This window comes from Nelumbo lutea, chromosome 3 (genome assembly GCF_056320005.1).
Source record: "Nelumbo lutea isolate HS-2025 chromosome 3, American lotus-T2T, whole genome shotgun sequence".
In the NCBI taxonomy this organism is placed as follows: Eukaryota; Viridiplantae; Streptophyta; class Magnoliopsida; order Proteales; family Nelumbonaceae; genus Nelumbo; species Nelumbo lutea.
Genome location: NC_142686.1, coordinates 36,855,029 through 36,876,773, shown reverse-complemented (window position 1 = coordinate 36,876,773; position 21,745 = coordinate 36,855,029). Strand labels below are relative to the sequence as shown.

The window sequence follows — 21,745 nt, the reverse complement described above, 5'->3', positions numbered from 1 at the left end:
TTTTTTTTTTATTTCATACTCCCCGGTTCAAAGTAATCAAATGTGACCTAATTAAACTAGAGAAAGGCTAATGGTTGACTGGTTATAAACACCTTGTCTGTATTTTTACAAGTAAATCAAGGTCTTGGTTCAACCGAACCAAAATTTATTTAATTGGCAATATTAGACCTTTGGAATAAGCAAAGAAATATTAATGTTCATTCTTTTTCGTAAAGAACCTCGCGGTTATATGTTTTTTTTTGGCCTTTTTATATAGTTCAGTCCATTTTAAAATTCATAAATTAATTCTTCAAATAGAGAAGCGAGCGAGGTCTTTTCATGTTTCTCACATGGACTGTGTTGGAGGCTCTGTATATTTAACGAGAGTTCACATCTGCGACTCAAAACAAGGTGCCCCGTAACGTTCAACAGCACATTTTTCGTCGTGGATTAGGAACATCTCTCCATCATAGTACCAAAATCGATAATATCATTATCGAGAGAGATGTTTTTAATAGACGGCGGGATATGCTGTGGGACGTTATAGAGCGCAGATCTGAATTCAATAATGTCACCTCACGTCACCAATCAAGAATATACAGACCCATGTGCTTGGCTGACATGGGGCGTTATTGCGTTGTGGGTGGGTTGCCTGGATCCTATTGCGTTGTAGAGGGGGACTGGACAGACTACTGAGGATCAGGAATCACCCTTCGTATAATATTAATATATAGGTAAAATACAAAAGCCTCCCTTGAAACTTATTGAAACTTATGACAATCATAAAAATCTCTTTTATAGTTTTACTTTAAAAAAATCTTCTCCTGAATTTTTAAATAATTTGACAAAAACCTCCCTTCCCTCAATGGCGAAGACAAAAAACGTTAAATCCATTAATCATTTTTTCTAAATACCTATTTTACCCCTATTAGCATGCTCTCCCCTTTTCCTCTCCTATCATCGATCTCTTTCTTCTTCAACTGGCCATACCTTCGAAACTCCATCTGTAGTCCTCCACTTTCAACATCTAAGGTTCATGTCTGAACACGACATCCAGATTTCTACAGCCTTCCATCCCTTTATAGAGGCAAATGCTGAGGACTCTGGTGCTGGGGCAAAGAAGTATGTGCATGTGCGTGCGTATATAGGCAGAGAAATGGTTGAAAAATCCGAACAGTGCAAGGTTTGAGGAAGGAATTCAGTTACTTCAAAATACTCAAGGATCTAAAGAAGGAATTTTGCTGCAATGGTACTATTGTCCCAGACCCAAAGCTAGGCCAAGTTAATCAACTTCAAGGTGATCAATAGAAAAATGCATTGACATTCCTCGTTCAGGTCGGAATTGTAAAGAAGGAACATATCAAGATTCATGGTTTTTGAGCAGCAACAGACTAGTCCCTGCATTACCATACTTTATGCATGTCAGCAGAGAACTCCACTATTCGAAGAGGAGGGACACAACATTGATTTCACCAATCCAAACCCATTATTTATCTCTCACATTTCTTCTCCTCCCTCATCGTTGTCCCTACACAGCATCGAACTGCCTCTACACAGCCTAAATCTCCACCACGAATATAACACCACCGTTGGAGCCACGGTGGTCGTCATTCCCAACCAAGTGTCATCTTAAGAAGAAGATAGGGCATCAAGTTTACACTCAGATCAATGGTAGGGTTGTTTACAGATCGGGTTGGGTTTGTTTATTGGCGTTTTTCCAACCGATCTGACTTGGTCGATTTATCTAGAAATGAAACCGAAACCGATCCAAAACCAACCTGGTCGGTTTGAATCGGTTTGGGTCAATTTTGTGAATGATTCTCTCGATGTGAACAGTAAATGATGCAAGGCTAAGAAAGCAAAGGTTGGATGCCTCGAAATTAAAAATGATTTGATGGATTAAAACTGATATTTTATATATCAGAAATTTATATATAATATCTATATTTCTGAAATAAAGCTAAAATATATATATATATATAGTAAAACTGAAATATATCAGATATATATAATATATATCTAAGTCCGTTCGATTTCAGTTTTCACACATCAAAACTGAAACCGAACCAAACCATCGGTTTATGTTTTTTTGTAATCCGAAACCGATCGATGTTGAAGAAAAATCAGCCAACTCGGATTAGATCGGACCGGGTTGGTCTGTTTAGGTCTTGTTATGAACAGCCCTAATTAATGGTGAAGATCGTTGGTCAGATTCAAACGTCAAACCAAGAGAGAGAAAGAGAAAGGTGATGTTATGTTATGAGCTATGATCATTCTTCAATCTTCATTTTAATTTGCAGGACAACCGCTGGTTAACATGCAACCTCCGCTTTTCCAGTATAGCAGTGTATGGTCCCTCAAATCTCAATCAAAGATTCATCAGATTCCATGTTCTATTCAGTTGGAATACGACTGGATTAATTTCATGTTCTCATGGGTTAAAAGAGAGAACTGGATTAATTTCATGCGTTGGAATACAACACCGAACCACCCCCACAGAGAGGTTTCGATGACAGTTCGGTGTGTTGTGCAGGGAGGATGAGGAAGGAGGAGAAGAAAAGAGAGCTGAATAATGGGTTTAGATTAGTGAAATGAATGTTGTGTTCTTATTCTTCAGATGGTGGAGTTTAGGGGTAAAGAGGTCGACGGGAGAGGAAAGAGTATAATATGTCAGCAAGGGTATTATTTCAGTAAAAAAATAAAAATAGATGCAACTAATCAGCAAAAGAGTAAATTAGGTATTTAGAAAAAATTATTCTTCCGTTTAGTATTTTCCGTCTTAGACAATGATGGAAGGGAGGTTTTTATCAAATTTTTAAAAAATGTAGGGAAAGATTTTGGGAAGGTTTTGTATTTTATCCTAATATATATACCCAACATCCAAACGTAAAGCTGACTAAGTCAGACGCTTTAGCCCAGAAAAAAAGGGGACTAAAACAAGCTGTTGTCAGGAAAAAGTCGTTGGCATTTATCTGCCACAAATCCCATCTTCTATCCCGGCCGAGAGAGCTCATAATATAATATATATAAATGTCCTTTATTTATTTATTAATTACACCCCTCCAGGCTCCAGGCTCCATCCAGGCTTAGGCTCCTGCCTTCCCACAAGGTTGTTAAGGTAGTATTTGCAGGAGGGAGCCACCTCCACATCGCACGTCATCCCACATTTGATCATAATTAGCGATGGGAAGCTGTGCGAGCAGACCCAAAGAGTTAAATGGCCCTGCAGATTCTCTGCCAACCCCACCCAGCCCTCACCCCACCCTCAACAATGTCCAACCCCAGACTGACTGTGCCCCAAAACCAAAAGTAAGTCCACTTGTAGTCATGCAATTCTCCCCAGTTGGAGCTCTCTGTTTGGCTCTACTTCATTTTTTTTTGGGGTTCACCTAGAGCAGATGACTGTGGTTGATGATGATAATGGTGATGAACATCATGTATGTCTTCTATTGGGCGTTGCCATCATCATCATCATCATCGCCATCTGTGCAGATGTGAGGAGTGAAGAGTGAAGGTCTTCCAATAATTAATCTCTTAGGAAAATACCCACATGGAATGACATCTAACATTCTTGTGTTTTACACAGCTGCAGGAGAACAATAATGACAATAGTGGAGGTGAAATTCCAAAGGAGAAGGAGGAGCCATTGATTGATCTCTCGGAGCCAAGCCCAAAGGCAACAAATTCAGATGCAGATGCCACTCCTGAACCCAAGCCTGATCATGATCAGGTGATGAAATATGGGGAGCTATCAGAGTCGAATCCTCTGACTGGCACTGCCAATCAAACTGAAGAGAATTCTGGGGCTGCTGGCAACCAAACGACAGACAAGGTGAAGAATGGGCCAGCAGGAGTGGTGGCAGATCCTGAGGAGAAAGGGAAACCAGATATTGACACAGACAAATCAGATAACGCAAGCCACAAGCAACCTTTAACATCTGAAATTTGATTGCATCTCATGGTAGGGCCAAGTGTAGCGCCAGAAATAACAAAAGTTGCAATCGGAATGAGATATTACTGTAAATTTCAATTCCCATACCAAGATACTGCCCGCATGTTAATGTTAAACCACTCATTTTTATATACATTATCATTGGTTTGGTGCTCTATTATTTGCATTCTGACTAAAGTTTAATCTGGTCTTCCCTCCTTAAAATTAACTTATTAATTTTTTTTTTCTTTTCAGGCTCCTTATATATTGTGAAATAAAGGGGGGCAGAAATTTTTGTGACTGAAGTATTGAATTATATTTCGTCTGACCCTTTTTTTAGCAGAAACTTGATTTCTGACCATTAATTATAAAACAAGCATATCCTCAACAACACATATGCTCTTTATATCAATTCTGTGTATTGTCGTAGCACGTGGCATCAGTGGAATGTGAAACTCTGCAGGTGATTCCACTTGTTCCCCAAATATAGTGGTCGATAGAGGAATGTGTTATACGCATTGTCTCTTCATTTTGGAAGTTTGTGGGAGAGTTCCAACATTCAAAATTAAGAAAAATGTTGTGGAACAAAAGGGTAACAGCTTAGAAGTGGAACAAACGAAAAGGTTTCTTCTCCTGTGGATAGCAAACTTATTCTCGAATTCTCAGAAACAAATTCAACAAGGATTATAGCTAGGGAATTCAATAGTGTTGTGTTTTCTGCGACGATTTTACTCCTCCAATGAAGCCCTTTTATTGAACTCAACTCATACCGGCCGGCAAAGTGCTTTTTGTTGAACTCAAGCTTGGGTTGAAATGTTTGTTTTTATTACATCGGGTTTTTAATCATAGGGCTGAAAACGGATTAAATTGAATTGGATATCATTCGTTCACATTTGAATTTGAAATCAGGTATTGAATCGTATAGATAAATTAGACTAAAAATGATTAAAATGTTCTATAGTAATAATAAAAATAAAATAAAATGGCATTATTGTTATATTTTTATGAACAAAATTAATTGAAAAATAGTTATATGAAACTTGAGACTGAAAATTTTGTTTGAAATCCTATTACATAAAGCTCTTAAGCCCAAGAATTAAAACCCTTTAGCGGAGGTGCTGCATGAAGGCTATTCCAGTGGGTGCTGAGATGGTTAAGAGATCAAACAGAGTGGACCCTACCTGCAGATAATTATGCAATGAAGAAGTGAAAACGATTGACCACCTCTTCTTCTCATATGCCGCGGTGAAACCAATTTGGTTTGTTCTTTCACCAGGGATGAGGATTGAAGCATTCCAAAATCATAGATTAAATCACTGGCTGGATGTATGGTGGGTTCGTTTGGACAGAGCACATGAAGTCCTCCACTTGCCTGGGGTGATTATTATGTGGTTTATTTGGAAGCACCATGGTTGTCAAAACTGGATTGGACTGGAAAAAACAGGGATCGGTTCCATTTTACCCCTGAACTGTTATTTTGTCAAAAATCTGTTGATTTGGTCAGCAAAATGTTGATCCGGGCATTCAAACCGTCCAATGGTCTTGGCCGTTTTTTTTTTTTTTTTGTCAGAATGAATCATCTTTTCGGTTTAAATGGTCAGACCGTTCAACCCAGAAACTGGACCCCTGACCAGTTCATTGTCCAGTTTGGTTTTAAAAACCTTGGAAAGCACCAAAACAATATCAATTTCGACAGTGCAGATGCGTTCCCATTGCATATTGCTGATATCGTGCACCACATTCACCTAAATAACACTATTATTCCCCCATATCAGTTGAACTTGAACTTGGAAGCAAATTTAATAAACATGGATAAATGGTGCATGGAATCCTTCAGCTGCTGCGATTGGAATTGTGATAACCGGTGAGAAATGAGTTTGGGCACTTCCTCTTTGGTCGAGCTCTCCAGGTTATGTAATCCTCTTCTTCTGATGAAGTTGAAGTTATGGCCTTATTACAAGGCTTTAAATGGCGAATAATCTTTCTGTGGACCATATTAATCGTTGGAACAACTGATGCTAACCTGGGGCTGGGCTCTATCTCCTCAGCATGTAATCTACCCCGAGAATCCATAACTTAATCATTGCAGTACCGTGGTCTTCTCTTTAGTTTCACCTTTTGCACTCTCTGGTACTCCTTATAATTGTAAAAGACTAGCACATGAGCTAGCTCCAGGACCTGGTCTTTAGTCCCGGGCTACTTAAAGTTATTGGTTTCTGAGGAGATGTACTCCCATTAATGGAAGTTTATTGCCTAAAGGGTTCAGAAAAAACTTAATACATATATAACGCATCCATTTTTTTTACCTTACAAGGAGTGCAAATAAATATACAAAATACAAAACTTTACACTATATATTTGATATTTCTACTCTTCCCAAACTGACGCTTAATGATATGCTTTTGAACCTTTTCACTCAAATAAGGAAGCAAAAGCAGAAAATTAACACTAGAGCGATTAATGACCACTCAGAAAATATTTTGACACCTATTCCTTACAATACCCCCAACCTGAAAAGGGGAACCAATACAACAGGGAGTGTGAATTTCTTCTCTAGTTGAACAGTATAAAACCGTCACCTTATCCCTTTTATGAATCCAATTTTCTTAAAATTCGTATCAGTCAAATCGCTCATTCGGTCAAAAGCTCATCAATCCTAGCAATTGAACCGTTGATCCGTTCCTTTTGATCATTGGGTTACAGAAATGTGTCGAAGGCTACAACTCTGCATTTGATTGTCTAATTAGGGTGATCTCTCGATTTTATTTTAGGTGCCTTTCAGATCGCTTCCAATGTTCCAAATATGAGTTGCCTCAAAAAGAACAAAAAAAAAGAGAGCGTTATCTAGAAAACATGAAATTATAAATTATAAACTTTCTAGCAAAAACGGTTTAACCTCCAGATCGAATTTTAAAACATTGATCTCAAGTGGTGAAAAAATGAAAACGGAGAAAACATATGAAATCATATACAAATTTAGAAAAATAAAAAGCAAAAGTGGACAACCAGCGAAAATTTATTATCCAAAATAGGAGAAAATAGAAATACACTAGGGAAACGTTATCTCAGTATTCTCAAATCCATCTGCCGCAGAGGTGTGCTGCTGCTACTGATGACAATTACTAGTTTACTACTAACTCTATCATTGGAAAACAAACAGTGCGAACTGGGCTACTGGCAGAAAAGCAGTGACAAATTCTCCAAAAGGAAAACCAAAACCAGAAAGGTTCAACGTTGAGCCACATCAGAACTTGCGGTTAGACAAACCCATGTCCCGCAGCTCCCACAGAGGCTTGCTCTCCTCTGTAATATCATTCTTGATTGCCCTTTGAATCCGTTTTACAACAAAGAAATACTGCACCAAAGCAAACACGTGAGCACAAAATGGGTATCATATGTATCCATGTAACTCCATCAACTGGAAGTCTGGAACTGTCATTAACAATTGACGAGGTGGTTTAACTGTTGACACAACCACCGAGCCAACTGACCAGATCCTGGTTTTGACAATTTTAACTGGGCCAACAAGCTACCCGTCCGGGTGAACCATCAGATCAGCCTCCCAGACAGCTTTGCGGGTTGACATATAGTCTGTGTTTTAAAACATTGATCTGGGGTAAGGTACAAAGCCCCCCAACAGGTTAGATAACTTTACCTGAAAAGCCAGGATCAAGGGGATAAGGAACTTTCCCCTATCATTTGGGTTGGGTCCTTCAATCAATTTCTTGTCCACCAAAATCGCCTTGCTACCATTAGAAACAACGTCTGTGATTGTTTTAACCAAGTTTGGTATCCAAGCAGTGCCATTTGGAAGAATCTGCATTCAAGATCATAGCTGCCGGAGTTCTCAATCTCAGAATTTCTCAAGAACCGGGAAAATCAATAGTTAATAAAAAGATTTCTATGTATATGATATATATTATCAACCTTTTCACCACTGTCATTTGTGCGGCATCTCCCACTGTTTTCAACCAAAACAACTGGAATGGAAGAATCCTGAGAACAAATAGAAGCAAGGAAAAAATATAAGGACGACATTCTGGAAACCAGTAATCAAGAATAAGAACCATTTTTGAAACAGTATCCAAGTAGCATAATTATCCAAATAGCAGCTTCATCATTAGTGGACTTTTATGGCCTACAGCTATCATACCCCGACACCTGTACAGTGTATAAGGGTTCTGTATCATGTTGGATACTTCAATTTTTTAGTACAAATTGTAAGTTTTGTCCTTTCCATTTACAGGAACATAGGCCTACATCTCATGCAGTTGAGTTGACCTTCGGATTGAAGAAAACATTTCACAATGCAGTGATTTTTTTCTTATCTAAACCTAGAAGTTTCATAATAGAAATTGTGCATCCATTGCATCAGAATTCGGATGGCTTTATAATCCAAAATTCCAAATAATCATAACATACAAAAAAAAATAAAACAATTGTAAAGTCTGTAACCAGAAGATTGAAGTCAACCCTGTATTTTGAACACGACAATTATGCAAATAAAAAAATTACATTTTAGGTTCATCATTGGCAGTTTTAGCGCCTACCTTTGGGTGCATAAGATTTAACTAGGGGTATTGCAACCAGCTCCAAAAAGGATAAAAATAATAATAAATAATACTTAAATACTTTGTCAGTGTCATCTAACGCATTTAATTTATATGTGGATAAGTAAAATAAACTTGACTGAATTTTTTTTGAAATCATGCCGCAGTATTTAACCGGGTAATTATTCTTGAGACACAACTAGAGCTATAAAATACAGAAAGCATATACAAAGCTGGGTAGTGGCTACATATCTGACTCAGATTTGAACAGTCTAATGGAACCTTAAATTACAGTGCCCTGGGAAGCTTAAGACAGGGATACTTGGCATGAAGATGGTAAATTGCAGTTCTCGTCTAAATTAGCTGAAAAAATTTACACCCTAAGCTCATTTAGCAAAGCACCAGATTGCCGTGCAAGGAATTCACAGCATGGTAGATCACTAGGGGATGCCTTAATGCATACATATTCTAGAATATTAATTTGACAGTCTTTGTTTCTCTTCATAGTGCCATTACGAGGTTGAACTTTAGACCTATTGGACAAGGGAACTCTCCAAGGGCAGAACATTTGGCTCCTGTGCAAGGACTTAGAAATTAGAATGGACGTGTCATTGGGATAGTGGGTCCCACTATTGTAGGAGATTGCTGTGTTGTAATTAAATAGATGTCATTAGTCAAAGAGGACCATCGGGCCCTCTTAAGAGCAAGTAAATCTTAACCCTATTAGCCTGTCTATCCTTAACCACACCTACGTTGAGAGCAAGTCCTGAGATGGCATCGGACCACTCAATCACCAAGGGCAAAGGCAAGTTTGCATGGTGTTCCTCTGCTGTTGCAGCAACGCAATTTGCAACATCAGCTTTTTCTGCAGAAACAGGATCAAATAATGCTTTGATATGCAATGCATACCTCTTATGTGGCACATTGAAAAACTAAGTAGAATGCTATTCTAACTTCTTTTACATTTCAATTGGAGCAATCTTCAAAAAGAAAAGATACAATACTTCAAACACCTAGTCAGCACATGTCTCTACCTAACATGCTTCTGATAGAAAGTTAGAAGCCTTGCAGGATCAGTGGTATTGTGTTGCTTTTTTAAGGTGAAATGTAACCACAAGATAAGGCTTGTGTGGCTAGATCAATAATTGAGCTTTCCACTGGTAATAGAGTAGTACGTTGCCTTTTCTACTTAAATTAAGACAAGTGTATAAGATAAAGTAGGGAATGACTCAAAACTCCAAAAATCTAGAAACAAAACTAGAATTTTTTTTGTTTGAAAGGTAAGGTAAAAATTAATTAATAAGAGGAGAAAAATATACAACAGTTTCCTAGCCAGAGGACTAGCCAGGAATCAACTCAGATTACAGACTCCATAGGGATTGGGAGCTAAACAACTGAGACACATTCAGGTGCTTAAACTCAGAGTTTACAGACACCCAAGAAACCAGCTTACTAACCACACTACTGATTCGTTGGACTTTTCATTTTGTTACAGAAAATTCTATTATTTCTTTCAGACCAAATTAACCATATGACAGCTGCAGGAATTGTTTTTCGAACTAGATTTCCTTTTTTCTTCAAACCCAGGATCTTCCAACAGCACAGCACGTCTTTGACAGAGCTCAACATGACCCAGCAGGCCCCAACAGCTTTAAGGAAGTGCTCCCACACCTTAGATGAGACTGGACAATGAATACTTAGGTGATCAGTGGATTCTGGCAGGAGGCCACAAAGACCACAAAACAAATCCAGAAGCTGCAACCCTCTCCTTTCTAAGTTGATTTTAGATAGGCACTTTGACCAGGAAATTAGACTTTGAAGGACTGATTGGATTCCAAATCTGCTTGCTAGGAAAATCAGTAGAACCTGAGCTGCTGAGTTTGGAAGCCAGGGATTTGACTGAGAAGCAGCCATCTCCACTCCACTTCCATCTCCATTTATCCTCCAAATTGACATCTGTACCCTGCCCATGTAAAAGTTCCAGCAACTCCAAAGCCTCGACCATCTCCCAGTCAAACAAATTTCTCCTGAACTGAGGGATCCAGTTCACAGAATTATCAGGAGACATATGAGTCAGCCACCGAGACATCTTGATTAGCAGGACACTGGAAGAGGAGAGGGAAGGCCTCAGCCAAGGGACTATCCAGAAACCAAGGGTCCTTCTAAAATCACCTCAGCCCACCTTAAAACCCAAACCTTCCGAGATAACAGGTAGGTTCTTCATAATTCCTTCCAAGAAAGAGCATAGAGCAAGCCCCAATTAGGAAGAGGGTCAAAAGATCTCCAGTTGCCCCAATCCACACCATATTTAGCAGCTATTAGGCTTCTCCACCGCGAATTTCTTTCAGAGCCAAACCTCCAGATCCATTTGCTGAGAAGAGCAGAAGTAAACACCTTTAATTTCCTTATTCTCAGACCACCTTCCTCCATGGGAAGGCAAACTTGCTCGCAGTTAACAAGATGGATTTTCTTTTCTCTGCAATGTCTCTAGCTTTTTAGCTATTTTAGCTGGGATCCTGAAAAGTGGGGAGGTTACAGAGGTACTCTTTATAAGAGTCACTCCACCCCCAACTGAGTAGTATTTAGCCCTCCAAGAGGACATTTTTTTTCCATGCTCTCAATTACTGGATCCCAAATAACAGAAGAGGAGCACTTTGCCCTACACCTGACATGCCAGCACCCTAGCACACTCCTCCAAATTAAACACTTGACCCACCAGGATGATCGGACTCTTATTCAGATTTACATTGAGACCTGACACCACTTCAAACCAACAAAGGATGCCGAGTAAAACCTCCAATTGATCTGGAGAGGAATCTAAAAAGCAAAGAGTATTATCTGCAAATTGGAGAAGGTTTACTTTTTCCTACCCCGAAGAAATTGCAAAACCTTCCCAGCAGCCCTCTTTCTGAAAAGGGAAAGCACTTCAATGAGGTAAATGAAAAGCAGGGGAAAAGAGGATCTCCCTGCCTTAACCCTCTAGAACTTTCAAAGTAACCTGCAGATTGCCCATTTTTAAGGATAAATAGAAATTTCATTAAACTACAAAAGGAAGTACATCTCACATCAGATGGTTGTCAAGTTGACAAACCAAAAAAACTAGAGATCAAACTGAAAATGAATAATCATTACAAGGATGCAATTCAAGAGTACTCCAAAAATTCTCCAACAGATCAGAATTGTTCACTTGGTCGAAATCTGGAAGCCAAAGGACCCAGTCTGAAATCAGGTAGACCACTGCTGCTACTAGATATTCAATGCTTTTTGGCTTGTCCTCAAACAGCATTCTGTTTCTCTCTTTCCATATGGACCACCATTCTGCAAATGGAATACAGCTCCTCAGTATTCTAGCTTTCTTACTTCCTTTGAGTTTTGGCCATTTGGAAAAGATCTCTGCTGGAGACAAAGGTTGGAAGACACTCACTCCAAACAAGAAGGAGAAGAACTTCCAAATGAAGTTTGCTACACTGCCTGAGAAGAACAAGTTAGGGACTGTTTCTTCCTCCAGGTTGCATAAGTAACAGCAGCTTGCTAACTGTAAACCCTAGACTTCAGGTGGTCAGTAGTAAGAATGCTGTCATGCACTACCAACCAAACAAAGGCTTCTACCCTTGGGGGTACTCGGTTGCCCCATACACCTTTTATCTGGTCTGACTCCATTACTTCTCTTGTTAATGTCCTGTAGAATGACTTCATAGAGAACCTTCCTTCTCTGAAATCTTTCCACCATAAGCCATCTTCTGTGGACCTCGAGATGCCGGCACCTTCTAATTTATCCAGTAGCAAGATACATTCTTCCACTTCTTGGTCAAGTACAGCTCTTCTGAATTTAGGGTCCCAAATCAGCTGTTCCCCTCTCCACTCATAACACTGGTCTATTGTGATTTGTTGTTGTTCTGTCAGCCTGTATAATCTTGGACAGACATCACAGAGTTTCCTACCCCGAGCCACTCATCTCAAAACCTAACTTTAAAGCTATCTCCCACTTTGAACTTTACCTAACTCCTAAACTCCTAATTAAAGCTCAAAATTCCTTTCCAAACACTTAGCCCAAAAGAACTTCGTACTTTCCTTGATTCCGACCCAAGCCTTACCACTCCATATTTCCCCACCACCACCCTCCTCCAATAAAGCCTCCCTCTCTCTCTCTCTCTTGCCCAAATCTCCACAACCTTTTCCCTAGCAGTGCTTTGTTAAAAAGCTTTACCCTTCTCAGCCCTAAACCTCCCTCCTCCTTTGGCCTACACTTAGCCCAAAAGAACTTACTTTCCTTGATTCCCACCCATGCCTTACCACTCCATATTTCCCCACCACCACCACCCTCCATAAAGCCTCCCTCTCTCTCTCTCTCTCTTGCCCAAATCTCCACAACCTTTTCCCTAGCAGTGCTTTGCTAAAAAGCTTTACCCTTCTCAGCCCTAAACCTCCCTCCTTTGGCCTACACACCTTTTCCCACTTGACTAGGTGAAACTTTTTGGACCCCCCGCCCCTCCCATAGGAAATCTCAGAGTCTTCTCAATTTTCATAGCCACCTCCTTAGAGATCTTCAGCAAAGAAAGGTAGCAAGTTGGTAGGCTGGAAAGAACACTCTTTATAAGACTTGGCCTTCCATCTGTCCGGCCGCCTCTCCACTCTTTCTATTAGAGGCCTCCATATGTTGACTGCTGCTACCTTTGACCCCACCGGCAGCCCAAGATAGAGAAAAGGTAGCTCCCCTACCTTTGACCCCACTCCTATCAATAAACTTTTTTCAATACTTGGTTCACTGATGCATCAACAAAAATTAGTGTATCATCAACATATTGAAGGGTGAGACATACACGGACCTTCAATTCCAACTTTAAAGCCATCTATCCAGCCCCTCTGAATTCATTTCTTCATGATCAGATTTAATGCTTCCATTACTAATACAAACAGCAAGAGGGAAATTGAATCCCCTTGTCTCAACTATCTAGATGCTTGGAAGAATTCAGACAAGACTCCATTAATTAGCAATGAGAAGGAAGTTTATGGAATACACCCATACATCCAACCCCTCCAAACCCCATCAACCCTTGCATCTCTTCCAAGAATTTCCATTCTACACGATCATAAGCCTTCTCTATGTCTAACTTACATACCAAGCCTGGTCTTCCACTTCTTATTCTTGAATCTATGCACTCACTAGCCACCAATACCCCCACCCAGAATTTGCCTTGTACAAACGACGTTTAAGATTCTCCTACTACCTCATTAATCACCCTCCTTAGTTTACCTGCCAACAGAGAACTTGGGAGAAGAGATAAGGCACCTCCAATTTACATAATCATAGGCATTTTCAATAAACTAGAAAAAAAAAATTATACTTCGTGCTTTGTGTAAAACTGGAGACAATATAATGGTTGGGTTATGAGATGTGAAGTGGAGGAAGATACAGTACCACACTTGCTACTTCATTGCAAGTTTGCTTTCAAGATAAGGGCCGACTTTTTGCAGCTATAAAAATAAAAATTAAAAAATAAAAAACATATTGATGCAACCTCAAGGTATACCCCAAAAAAAAAGAACCTCAAGGTATACCCATTTTGATCTCCTAATGGACGGTAATGTGTTTTTCTGGCAGGAATAGAATTCTCTAGAACTTAGTTTTATGTTCTAATGGTATTCAGGGAAGGATAGAAATGGAAGAGCTTTTAATAAGAACTCAAGAACTCCCAAGCGAAATTCCTAATTGCAAAGATTGGAAGGACTCTGCTGTAATTGGTGTTTTAAGAGCGCAAGGGGCATTTGCAAGGCATGCGCCTTTTCAAAGCAAGGCACAAAAATGCTAAATTTTTCAAAAAATGCCAAAATTTTAAAAAATATAAAATGTAAAACATATTAATTAGTAATATTAAGTAAATATGTTGATCAAAAAATAATATTAATTAAAAATATTAAATACAAAAATATTTTAAACCATTTATTTTAAAATTTAAGATACAAAAACATAACATGTAAAACATATTTAAAATGAAAATTTAAAAATAAAGTCATGCATACCATGTTATGTCTATCTTAAATTTTAAAATAAATGTTTTAAAATATTTATGTATTTAATATTTTAAATACAAAGTCAAGCATAACATATAAAACATATTCAAGCATGTAAATTCTCAATCTCTTTATTCTTTTCCTAATTGCATTACTTCAAATAGGTAATGTAATGTCAAACATTATGCATTCCTAATTCTACGAACCTCCTTTGTACCAAGCCCCTTTGAGGCAAGCCCAAACAAGTCCATATCAAGGTCTTTAAATTCTTATTCCCTATAAAAAACGCAAATTTTCAAAGGCATGTGCCTAGAATGAAGCACAAGGTGCAACAAGCAAGCGCCTTTAGAAAGTGCTGCACCTAGGGGCTAGACAAGGCACATACCTTAAAATGTGCCTCACCTATGCACCTAAGAACACCTCAGGCACACCATTTAAATTGGGAGACAAGCTTCCTTGAGTTGAGTTCAGATATTATTCCAACAAGAAACAAGCAAATAACTAGTATATTGTCTGGGATCATTGAAAGAACAATTACACCAGACAACTATAGTTACACAAGAAAGTTGCAACTTGCAAGTGAATGTGAATCATTAAACAAAACAACTGAAAGGTACAAGAACTAGAAGGTGCTTTAGGAGGTTCATATTTATTAATACAAACATTACTATCAGGATCTCAGCACTATCTTCATTGAAATTAAGATCTTAGTTGCTTAATTATATCTCCTTTAAGAGTACTATTAAAGCTGAAAAAGTATGGATAGTTATATACCTAATAGACTCCCAACAAACTGACAACCTGTGAATTGGTATTTTGTGAATTTCATTGGTTTTAGTTTTTTGGTACGGTACAATTCAGTACAACAGAAATTGCCTTTCATGTGATCCAAACAAGGGGTTAGTTATTAATCCTCCTTTTCAAATAATAAAATAAAATAAAAAGGAACTCCACATATAATTTAGAACATTAGCTTTTTATTTGTTTGTAGAAGTTTGTTGAAAAAATTTCTTTAAATTATTAAGGGGACTAGGGATGAGCTCAAAGTATTGGAAACTGGACTATAATATTCAACTATGGTGTGATTAATTTCAATGCTGTGTCTGGTTGCCCAGAAAAGAGAATAAAATATATAAGGGGAAAAGGAAAACAAGAAAAGAAAGTAAATAGATGTTAGAATTGACCCAATGGTTCAACCATGGGGGTCGCAGTTTGGACCATGTCAACAATGTTACAAGTTTATAGCATATGCTATTATACTGTATGATTTCCATGCACCCTAAGATTTCCCACCACTTTCTCAATCTTCTCTGTTTGGATGAATACTGTTTACTTCTTACCATATACAAAAAAAAAACATCTTCCAACCCATCTTTATCCTAATAAAGAAGCATTTTCTACTTCATGGTTGAAATTTGCAATATGAAAAAGATGATGGACAAAGGCAGAAAATAGTGACAGATTTGCAATTTGATCCATTAGAAGGGGTTTCATGCTTTTACAAACTGACTAGGAACAATGACTAGCATTGTTGTGTACAATGACTAACATTAGTATACCAATAATTTGATAGATCAATGGTCAGGATCATGGACTTGAATGTGCAAAGGAAAAAAAAACATTACCCAAAGTTCAAAACACAAAATGTGCACTTAATCCAGACACACTTAGGCTCAGTTTGCAAAGAGTGCAAATACAAATATGTACAATGCAAAACCTTGTATACAGTATTTCTAGACCTTGTATTTGCACTGCACACATTTGTATTTGCAATCTTCTTTAAAAAATCTAATGTTGTGTACAAACTTGTTTCATTTTATGCTGCAGCGCAAGCTTGCTGCACACAAGCACGAACTAAAACAGAAAAGAAGAAAAGCTGGCTTAACTTTAATTTATGTTTATTCATAGGATAGTGTCATAGTGGGCTTTTTCCTTTCTTTTTCCCCCTCAATGGTAATTTTTACAGTGGGCATTTGCATTTTGGTGGACCTTTTTTAAATTTCCACACTCCCTATTTTGAATGATGGGATACTTACCATGATACTGTCTGTCTTTTGAAGGTTCTTATCCCTCTTTACTATGCAAAAATCATCAGAGAACATCTATTACATCTTTACTTGATACCAAGTCTCCTCAAGCAACAAGACAAACATTTAAACTAGAGCGAGGGTATAGTGAATCATAATTACACAGAGTTTAACATGTAGAATATCATGTTATCTCTACAAGATAAGAGAACCAGGTATGCTATTTAACTGAAGGCCTAAAAATTTGAAAATGTTGTACCTGGAATTCCTGTTTTCTAATCTGAGCCCCCATCCGAACAACTTTCAAAAGTGCTTCGGATCTTCTGGAGAAGAAATCATCATAATTCAACCCATCCGGAGGGGAAAGCTGAGCATGAGTGAGGACAACCAGACCTCTGCTCCAAATTCCTTTACCAAAGCTATCAGTGATAGCCTTAATTACCTGCCTGTCCAGACTATCCACTCTATATGCATCCAATCGATCAACATAGAGCAGAACATCAATAGTCTTGTTCAAAAGGAAACTGTCCAATCAGAACCACCAAAGTTAAGTCAAAATTAAAAGAAGACAAAGAAACTGAGAAGAATGCAATCTATCAAAACTAAAAGAACAACAACAGATTGATGAGAATGTAATCTTTCTACTATAGCATGTCTTACATTGATAGAGGCATCAAATAAAACAAGGGCCTAGAATGCATCTCTATATCAAACTATCAACAACAAAATCGCTTGCCATGTCAGTACCAATCATTTGATGACCTCAAGAGCATGGTCATTGACATGTCTTACATTGATAGAGACATCAAGAAATAAAACAAGGGCCTAGAATGCATTTCTATATCAAGCTATAAACCATAAGGGCCTAACATGTCAAGCTAATAACATGTCTTACATTGATAGAAACATTGAGAAATAAAGCAAGGGCCTAGAATGCATCTCTATAACAAGCTATAAACAACAAAATTGCTTGTCATGTCAGTACCAACCGTTTTATGATCTCAAGAGCCTGGTCATTGACATATCCCCCTTCTACAAGCCCAGGAGTGTCAATGATGTTCAATGTAAATCCTGCACGTGAGCGCGAGACCATTACTGGTCTTGGGCCTTCCGACTGCAAAAGGATGACAGACATGAGACAATCCATCATAAATAATTAAATAAATATAAACAGGAAAACCCTTAAAATTGTTTGGGCAAAATAATAACAATTCAAGAAAGATCACCAAGGCAAAGGCAAAGTCGTGAACACCACAAACCTGAAATGCACTGACTGCAACCACTCTTTCCCCAATAATGGAGTTCACAGTTGAAGACTTTCCAACACCACCTTTCCCCATAACAAGAATTGTCAACGTGCTCACATTCTATTAAAGTTATTGTAATAATTAACAAAAAAGACAAAGAAATCAACTCAATATATATTTGTGTCACAATTAGATGGTCAAATGGATACTTAATCCACAAACCACCAAGGAAAAAAAAAATAAAGTTTAAGTAAACCAAAAGAAAAGCAAACCTCTTGTTTTAGTTTCCCCAACAACTCAAGCAATTTGCTCAGAGTGGCAGCAGGGAACTGCTGAATTCCAGTCCATTCTCGGATAAGGTGAGACGCCATTGACAGCTCGTCCTAACAATGCAAAATGAACCAAAAATAAATAAATAAAACACCACTCATACAAAATGAATAAAAAGTACTTCGAGAATTTCCAAGGAAGGAAAGCAAATTGATAAACAAACAACAATCCTACAACTCCGTCCCAAACTCCCTGCAAGAAAACTGGGTTGCGTTTGGTAAGGTTCCATGGGAATGTTTCTGGTGTCATGTGAACAAAGAAAAAAGAAAACTATTTTTTTGCTCCAAGAAACAGCACAGATGTTACAGTGAAGCATTACCAAATATTGCTCCAATTTACAGAAATTTTCCTAACAACAATAACATAATTCATCCTATTCCAGAAACCGAGAAAACAAACTTAAAATTGCAGACCTTAAACCCTAGGAACAAGAACTTGTTGGGAGAGAAAATTGTTTACAGTCTCATGAGGCTCAAGTATATTGAAAAATACAATAAGAACAAGAAACATAGATTATTTAAAAGAATGCACAGGCAACTCACTGTGACCGGCTTATCTAACCACTCCTTGTTGCAGGTGCAAGGTATACAACTGTCAACTGAGGACGTGGAGAAGGGACAAAATACAAAGGGGAACCCTGGACCTGGAGTTCAATGGCCAAATGTAGTTGGCACAGTCATCTGATTCCTATTTCTTAGAAACAGAATCATGTTTGACAGCAACCAATTTTTTGGAATCATTTCTCTAAATGACTAATACATAAAACCATGGCAATTATAATTTCAAATGAAGCTACATTGTACTCTATTACATTCAAATGATGGGACTCAGATTATAACAAAATCAAGTAATACCTTTTATAACATTTGATCCCAACTACAAACTTTTAGTTGAAAATATCACTCAAACAAGATCTTAAATGGATCATGTAGGGTGAATCTGGACGTGATCTGATTATAAACAGGAAAACTACGCAAAATTCATATTTGATCTGTATTTGGATCATGATCCAATACATGGACAGCATTGTTTCTCTATTACCAAACTCATAGATTCTATAGCTTTGGTATTCCATAGTTACTAAGACTTGAGAACATGTTAGAACAGCCTAACACATAATTCAGTTGAGTTCAATCTCTCATCCACAGTCAGATTTATCATTTATTAGTCCAAAAGTAAACCAGTTGCAAGGAAAATAATTACTTTATTCCGGTCTGCTAATGCAGTTTCTGCAAAACTGATGCAACTTGAACCCTATTTGGTCATACAAATCAGGAATTGCCTATCCCAGCAATGTCCTACTATTCTCTTGGTCAAACCAGATGGAAGGTAGAAACGATGAGACGCTCAGTTATTTTTCTGAGTCAAGAATTTGCCATCCCTAGTGACACCATAAACTAGCTCTGGTATTTTTCGGGTTTCACTTAAAAAATATGTATGCATTTTTGACAGCATAAATCCCTATTATTTTTTAGAGGGTTGGTACATACCATCCCAGTGTACATACCATGCTGCATAAAACAATGAAAAACACGGATGGCATTTGCATTTGCATTTGCATAAGAAAACATCAATTAAATAAGCAATGAAAAACACGACTGCAATTTCTCCCTCAAAACACAGCCATTCGTTATTGATTATGAGTATGCCTAAGTGAGAGAATAAAATAGAATGAATATTGGTTAAAAAAATAGTTCCAACATATTTCGGTACGTATAACGAATATTGTCTAAAAAATAAAATAGAAGGAAGAGAGTGCGTACCCGTGAATCGTTGATTGTGCTTCTGTTTCTGTAAAGGGAAGAACGAAGCAAGCTCTGAGACGTTGAAGGAAGAACAGTTGAAAAGAAAAAAAATAATAATAATAAAGGAAAAATGAAGATTGAAGAATAAATAGTGAAGAATTGGAAGGAGTGATTTTTACCTGGAAATCGGTTGTGTGTGGAAGGGGAAACTCGGAGAGTGCCGTTGGAGGAGAAAGAAGGCCAATCTGAGACCAGTTAGGGCTTTTTTTGCATCGACAGTCCCCAACTCACCGTCACTGGCTTATCTAATGGCTCCTTTTTGCAGGTAGAAGGTATACAACCGTCAACCGAGGGCAAGGGGAAGAGACGAAATCCAGAAGGGGAACCCTGGACCTAGAGTTCAATGGGAGCAAAGGCTTTCACAAGCGCTCGCTCTCGAGTTCGCGGACTGCCTTATCGGCTAGTTCTTGTAAGCAGAACGAACTGCCTTATCGGCTTTGATTTTTCATTTTAAGAGTGGGGAAAAAGGGCACCGGCAGCCACAGGCCCATAGTCACCATCTCTTCTCTTTCCATTAATTCTAAAAAATGTATCGGAAATTCGGAATAATCTTTCGACAACCACGACAAGGGAAAAATTAAAAACTAGAATACATATAACACGTGTTATGCACGTGTTCAAACAAGGATAATAGTGGAGGTGTAAATATGCGCCCCACAACGTCCCACAATACATCCTCGCCGTGTATTGGAAACATCTCCCGATCATGACATCATCTATTCTGATATATCATCGGGAGATGTTCACAATACATGGCGAGGATGTGTCGTGAGATATTGTGGGGCGCAGATGTGAACTCGTGTAAATCGTGCCCTATGGGAACGGAAGACGGGCCATGTGCCAGAGATTTGTTTCTCACACAAGGTGCCTGCACACCAACCTCACAAACAAATCACATCCTCATCATGTATTGGGAATATCTCCCATGTATAATAATGTATAAGTACGGGAAATGTGCATGTGAGGCGCCCTCTGTGAGGAGTAGATCTGGTCTCATGTCGAGGGTTTCAGGTTCATGGGCTAGTAAGGACTTTGCATATTGTGCCGCCCATGGCCCAACCAAGAAACTAGCCATTAGGGGACCTTCCAAGGACTAGTTTCAGTTTTTGGGGATTTTTTGCAAAAATACCCCCCAACAACTATATAATAGCTAGTTTGAGGGGCATTTTGGGTAATATCATAAATTTTATAATGACCAAAATGCCCCTCCCAACTAGAGCCTGAGCCCGATCCTCGTATAAAGCCCGAAGCCTGGCCAGAAATTTGAAAACATTTTTTTCTTTTTTATTCAATAAAAATTGTTTTATTTGTATTAAAAACCTTCAAAACTCAAAAATAATAAACATTTCACCATTACTTAAAAAAGGAGGAGAATAACAAAGAAAAATATTGTATAGATTTTTTATTAAATAAAAATATATTTTTTATTATTTAATATATAGTATCATGTCAGGCCTGGACTCGGGTCGGGCTTTTTCGAGAAAGCCCAAGCCCGGCCCAAAAAAAGCTAGGCCTGGTGCTCTTAGGCTCGAGCCTGAGCCCGTGGGCTTAAAATTATGACTAAGCTCGACTTATAACCAGTCGGGTCATCAGGCTACTCAACGCATGAACATGTCTCTACTCCCAACGATTAAAAATTGGCTAGTTTTTAGGGTATTTTGGGCAATTTAATTATTTTCAATTCCTATAAATAGTCATATTCTCCACCATTCTCATCACACCAATTCAATAATTCTCTTCCCATACACTTTCAATCATTATTTTCTACCTATCCTTGATCCACTATTCAAAGCGTCACCTAGCCAAAATTTCAGGTCCGGTTTAGTTAAGGCCCATCATATGGTAAAAAACCGTTGACTTGGTC

The 21,745-nt window shown here is 38.2% G+C and overlaps 2 protein-coding genes and 1 pseudogene across 3 annotated transcripts; 2 read left to right on the top strand and 1 right to left on the bottom strand.

The window, feature by feature from the left end:
• Nucleotides 1–1,015: 1,015 nt before the first annotated feature.
• Nucleotides 1,016–1,359, top strand: LOC148864254 (protein translation factor SUI1 homolog pseudogene; annotated as a pseudogene).
• Nucleotides 1,360–2,977: 1,618 nt separating this feature from the next.
• LOC148864253 (uncharacterized) lies at nt 2,978–4,088 on the top strand. Its single transcript, XM_088978144.1, has 2 exons — nt 2,978–3,288; nt 3,566–4,088. The coding sequence occupies exons 1-2, from the start codon at nt 3,163–3,165 to the stop codon at nt 3,926–3,928; spliced, it is 489 nt and encodes a 162-aa protein (XP_088834270.1). The 5' UTR covers nt 2,978–3,162; the 3' UTR covers nt 3,929–4,088.
• Nucleotides 4,089–6,908: 2,820 nt separating this feature from the next.
• Nucleotides 6,909–20,448, bottom strand: LOC148864252 (translocase of chloroplast 34, chloroplastic-like). Of its 2 annotated transcripts, none has more exons than XM_088977889.1 (9): nt 20,001–20,448; nt 19,840–19,867; nt 18,019–18,129; nt 17,759–17,866; nt 17,489–17,613; nt 16,759–17,023; nt 7,838–7,906; nt 7,566–7,727; nt 6,909–7,265 (listed from the first exon to the last, which is right to left on the bottom strand). In XM_088977889.1, the coding sequence occupies exons 3-9, from the start codon at nt 18,115–18,117 to the stop codon at nt 7,155–7,157; spliced, it is 939 nt and encodes a 312-aa protein (XP_088834015.1). In that variant the 5' UTR covers nt 18,118–18,129; nt 19,840–19,867; nt 20,001–20,448; the 3' UTR covers nt 6,909–7,154. The 2 variants fall into 2 exon arrangements, with proteins under 2 accessions (XP_088834015.1, XP_088834016.1); XM_088977890.1 differs by having other exon boundaries at nt 19,840–19,893; nt 20,001–20,445.
• Between the last annotated feature and the right edge of the window lie 1,297 nt (nt 20,449–21,745).

Coding starts and splice junctions, on each gene's coding strand:
- LOC148864253 (XM_088978144.1), top strand. CDS start 3,163: ATGGGAAGCTGTGCGAGCAGACCCAAAGAGTTAAATGGCCCTGCAGAT. Junction 3,289..3,565: donor ACTGTGCCCCAAAACCAAAA/GTAAGTCCACTT, acceptor TGTTTTACACAG/CTGCAGGAGAACAATAATGA.
- LOC148864252 (XM_088977889.1), bottom strand. CDS start 18,117: ATGGCGTCTCACCTTATCCGAGAATGGACTGGAATTCAGCAGTTCCCT. Junction 17,614..17,758: donor TTGCAGTCAGTGCATTTCAG/GTTTGTGGTGTT, acceptor ATCCTTTTGCAG/TCGGAAGGCCCAAGACCAGT. Junction 7,728..7,837: donor CAAATGACAGTGGTGAAAAG/GTTGATAATATA, acceptor TCTTGAATGCAG/ATTCTTCCAAATGGCACTGC.